A 4603-nucleotide genomic window follows, 5' to 3' on the forward strand; every position below is an offset into this window, starting at 1 on the left:
GTTGGCTGGTTTCTTTGTAGAATAAGTTGGCTTGCTGCAGAGCCAACATCTGTGACCTTTAATGTCCTTGTCCAGCAGAGATGGCTGGTGCACATTTCCAAAGGAATAAAACTTAAAAAATGTCACTTCTGTAGCCAGTATGAGTCAAGACTGTTCCCAAAAGGTGGGATAATAACTTTTCCATAGGTTCTTACCTACTAGCATCAATTAGGAGTTAGGTTTTTGTTTTTCTTCTTACTTTGAGGAACCATATGCATGGTCAGCATATGTCCACATACTTCTGTAAAACAATGTGAATAAGTGTTTTCAGCTGTCTGCTTCATACTGTGGTGGGCTTCATGCTAGCTCCTTTGTGCCAGCTACTGCCAGAGTGTCCAGACGGAATAAGGTTGCTCGAAACCAGGTTGACATAGCCTGCTTACTTTTGACCAAATACCAGGCCAGATGACTGTTCCTTCTATGTTGGATTTTTTAGGCCTTGTAACAGCTGTTGTTTAATATAGGGTGGAAGAATAGATTGTGTCAGCCTTCAATCCAATGGCGTATTTTGCACTTAAGAATGAATGGAAAGAGGGGAAAAAAAGCTTCCCAGAATGTATGTTTGGGAATTCATGTTACTAGGTTTGTCTTCCAGGGATTATCAGGCATTGAGGGGCTAGAAGAACAGGAAGACGATTTGTTGTAGTTGAGAATAGCTGGACACTTAGGTACACAGGAAGAAAGGAGAACATAGATTGCTAACTAAAATTATATGCATTTTCAGCTGCGACAGGTAGCTCAACTTGATGAATTAGTGTTTTAAAGATAAGCTTCAAATTCCAAACTATGTTAGAAACTGCTTTCCATAAGATAATTTACCGTTGATCAGTAGCATCTTGCCTCTGAAAGCCAGTGTCTTCTAGCACATGCTGAATTTTTTTTTGCATGCTTAATTTCTAATTTGGAAAAGAAGAATGCAGTCTGGCATCCACCCTTGATAAGATGGTGACTTCTAATATAGAATATTTATGGCATGTTTTGGCTGTACTGATCTTTTAACCACAACAGGTCTTAAGACAACTACTCTTCAATTCCTTTGGGGCGATCTACTGTGAGACTTTCTTAAAACTGTTATTTGGTGTTCTGAACTTAAGCTATTCCATAGTTATGAAACAATATTTCTAGATTCTGCATAAATAAGTTCCTAGAATATAGGGCTCTCCCATGCCTTCAGCTCGTATAGCTAATTGAGCGATGATGTGCGTTATATGTTGCATATAAGCATGGTTGTTCTGGAGTCTCAGTCATTCTCCAGTATTGGTATCTGACTAAAACTCACAGATGTCTGCTATGTTAAAAGGTAACGTTTTATTTTCTGTGTCATTACTCAAGTTTCCCCAGATGTATAAGTAATGAAACACAGTCCTGCTGGAGTGGTGGTTTTTTGTGTGTGTTTCTTCTATACAGTAAATGCATCTTGGGGTGTGTGTGGTATTTTGTAATAGTTCTAGCAAAACAAGAAGCTAACAGTAGCGTGTGTTGAAGGAAGTATCTGGAGCTCTTGACTAAATCACTTGGAGCAAGGCCCACCTCTTTTTTTTTTTTTTTTTTTAGTGCTCAAGATTTGATAGGAAATATTGGGAGTAAAATAAAATGGAGAAATATGTATTTTGGTGATTTGTGGTTCCTTCTAATGTTCAGCTTCAGATGCGCAGGTGTTGCTTTTGTCAGATGAAAGCTGCCTGATTTCTACTGCTATGTAATTCACTTGCATCAAGATTAAGAAACCGCTTTTTATTAAATAAGCTTGGAAACAAGATAAATGTATTTTGCTTTTGTGTAACATGTATTGGATATCTGTTTTTCTGATGAGCGTTTAAAATGTTTTCTAGTACAATTGGGAGGAATGCATTATCTCTCATATAAAAGCAGTGCAATGCTGAAATTGTCCTCCTTAATTTTGGTCAGAATGAACAAAAGTGTCTGTGTTTATTCCTGCCTAATGCATCACAAATCTGCTGACATGCTAACCTTGGAGTCTTGGCTGGCGGTAATCAGGCCTGTGCACCGGCAGGAAAGATGTACCTAATGCACTCCATCAGTGCAGTTTGCATATGGAAGTTCTCACTGGGGATCTGCCCTGTGCCAGCTGAGGGTTACCTGCCCACTGCAGTTATTGTATGTAATTATCGAACCAATCTGTTCAGCCCAGCAGGGTTGATGGTAATCATGAAGCAACACTTTGGAAAGGAAAGATGTAATGCACTTTCCCCTTCTCTCATGAGCTATGTGAGGTTGTATCCACTTTTAAAAGCTGCATCAGTAAAGCTCTAGTCTTACACAAAAATTTAAAAAGGAAAAGGTAGACTCTTCAGGTGTTCATCAAAGTTACCATCTATGTCTGATACAGATCCAGGTCAACTCTTCCTTTGAAAAAAATCAGGTGGCTTAAAAAAAAAAAAATTTCCATAACCACCTTAAGAATACTTTGCAAGAGTAAGATTAATTGTAATACACAGATAATAACAGTTCTATCCATTTAGAGTTTTTAAGGTAACGTACCTTGAATAGAGTTCAGATTGCCCAACTACCTCTCTTTGGAAAGGAACCCATAGTTGCTATTAGAAAAAAATAATAACGTACTGTCAGTGGGTGTTTGCTACTTTAAAGCTGTGCAAAGAAAGCCTTAAGAAGCAAGGATCCAGATAAACTTGAATTTAATGAGGTGTAATTGCTTTTTAAAAAGCAATTAACATCAACTTTGGGTACAATGTTTTTCTGTGTTCTCTAAGATTTTTCAGATTGCTCCTTTTGTAACAGTTATTCAGTGTAAATAAAAACCAGTTTTTGATCATAAAAACATGTGTTTTCATACATTAAAATTTCAACTCCTAATGTGATCTGCAGATACGGGAACTGAACTTTGTCTATTGAACTGAACAATTCTGTTGCCTAGTACTAGTATTCTTGCATTAATATATGAATAAATTTCCTTTACAACTGGAGATGTTTTATAATATATGAAGAAATAATGCTTAAAATTGGGGAATGCCTCGTGAGGATAGGATATTTTCTACTCTATGTGGCCTTTCCTGCTCTGAGCTCAGTTAGCCCATTTTTTTTTCCTCAGAGAAAAAGAAAGGCAGCAGCTGCAACCAATGACAGCACCGAAGCAGAAATGGAAGAAGATACAGAAAGTCCTGAAAAAGAGAAACCTGCTTCTTCTAGTAAGTCAAAAGATTGTTCTCACAGTCGTGTGTACTGGTATGGTAGGTTAACCCTGTCTAAGGGTCAGATTCCCACCCAGTCACTTGCTCCCTGCCTCGGTGGGACAGAAGGAGAAAATAGGGTAAGAAAACCCATGAGTCGATACAAGGATGGCAAGATGGCTTACCACTTTCTGCTGTGAGCAAAACAGACTCAACCTGGGGAAAATAAACTTAATTTATTGTCATTTAAAATCAGTGCATAGTGACAAAGGCAAAAATTAAACCATCTTTCCTTTCCCTTCTCCCAGGCTCAGCTTAACTTCCTCACTCTACACTCCTCTACTTCGCTCCCTGAGCAGTGCAGGGGGAATGGTGTGGAAGTATGTTACGGTCTGTACATAGCATTTTCTCTTGGCTGCTCTTTCCTCCTCACAGTTTTCCCCTGCTCCTGTGTGGGTGCTCTCTCTTGGGCTGCAGTCCTTCAGAAGAAAAAAAGTGTCCTCTGGTTCCTTCAGGAAATCTCCTTCTTGTCTAGTGTGGGCTCTCCCCTGACTTTGCAGGGGACATCTGCTCCATCCTGGGCCCTTCATGGGGTATGGGGAATATATTCTGCAGTTCTGTGCAACACCACCTCCTCCTCTGACCTGTGTGTTCCTTCTGCTGTTTTTCACTCTCCTGCCTGCATCACCACCCCCTCCCAGCCTGTCCAGTGCTTTTTGCGCTCTCAAATGTTTTCACAGAGGTGCCACCAACAAGTTGGGCTCACCGTTGACCTACGGTGGGTTTTGTTTGGAGCCCGCTGGAATGGGCTGTCGGGCACAGGACAGCACCCGGCCTCTTCCCACAGAGGCTACATCTGTAGCTGACCCCAGCTTACCAAAACTCTGCCACATGGCCACATATACCCAATGCAACTGTTTACCTTTAGCATTCAAGTGTGTTTTATCTTTTGTAATTTCTTTTTAGATTAATAAAATAGAAATATTTAACTGTCTATGTAAGTAAGGTATAGTCTCCAATTGTATGGTGCTTAAAGCTGGTACAAGTGCTAGGTGATCGAAACTGATAGTTGCACCCTGTTCTTTTGCCGTGATTCATTCTCTGCTCCATTCTAATTTTTGTCCTTCTGTGTTGCCCTGTTCACTGTCAGAGTATGCTGACTCCTCAGCACGTCTTCATCACAGTGTGTTAAAGCCAGGGGCTAGCAGCAGCACCTTCCAAAAGCGAGTGTATTTAAAGCTGAGGAAAGGATCAGCTGTAAGGAGAGAAAATGCTGAAGCTACATTTCAGATCATCTGGCATAGTTTTGGTGTTGTCTGGGAAAAGTCACGGACAGATAAAGTAGGATTATTTTAAGTGCAAGATCAGAAATCTTCAGTAGTTCTGTGTAAGGTGGATAAAGAACTGGCTGGATG

General features: G+C 40.1%; 1 protein-coding gene across 1 annotated transcript in view; it reads left to right on the plus strand.

Moving 5' to 3' along the window:
• The window catches only part of VRK1 (vaccinia related kinase 1), a gene marked incomplete at its 3' end in the record, with an annotated part of 18174 nt that extends 14846 nt beyond the window's left edge, over positions 1–3328 (plus strand). Inside the window, 2 exon segments of the mRNA XM_010154570.1 lie at positions 3110–3283; positions 3285–3328. Coding sequence (XP_010152872.1) covers positions 3110–3283; positions 3285–3328 — 218 coding nt within the window.
• Positions 3329–4603: the final 1275 nt, after the last annotated feature.

The sequence above is a fragment of the Eurypyga helias genome, unplaced genomic scaffold (assembly GCF_000690775.1).
Source record: "Eurypyga helias isolate BGI_N326 unplaced genomic scaffold, ASM69077v1 scaffold33306, whole genome shotgun sequence".
NCBI classification, from domain to species: Eukaryota; Metazoa; Chordata; class Aves; order Eurypygiformes; family Eurypygidae; genus Eurypyga; species Eurypyga helias.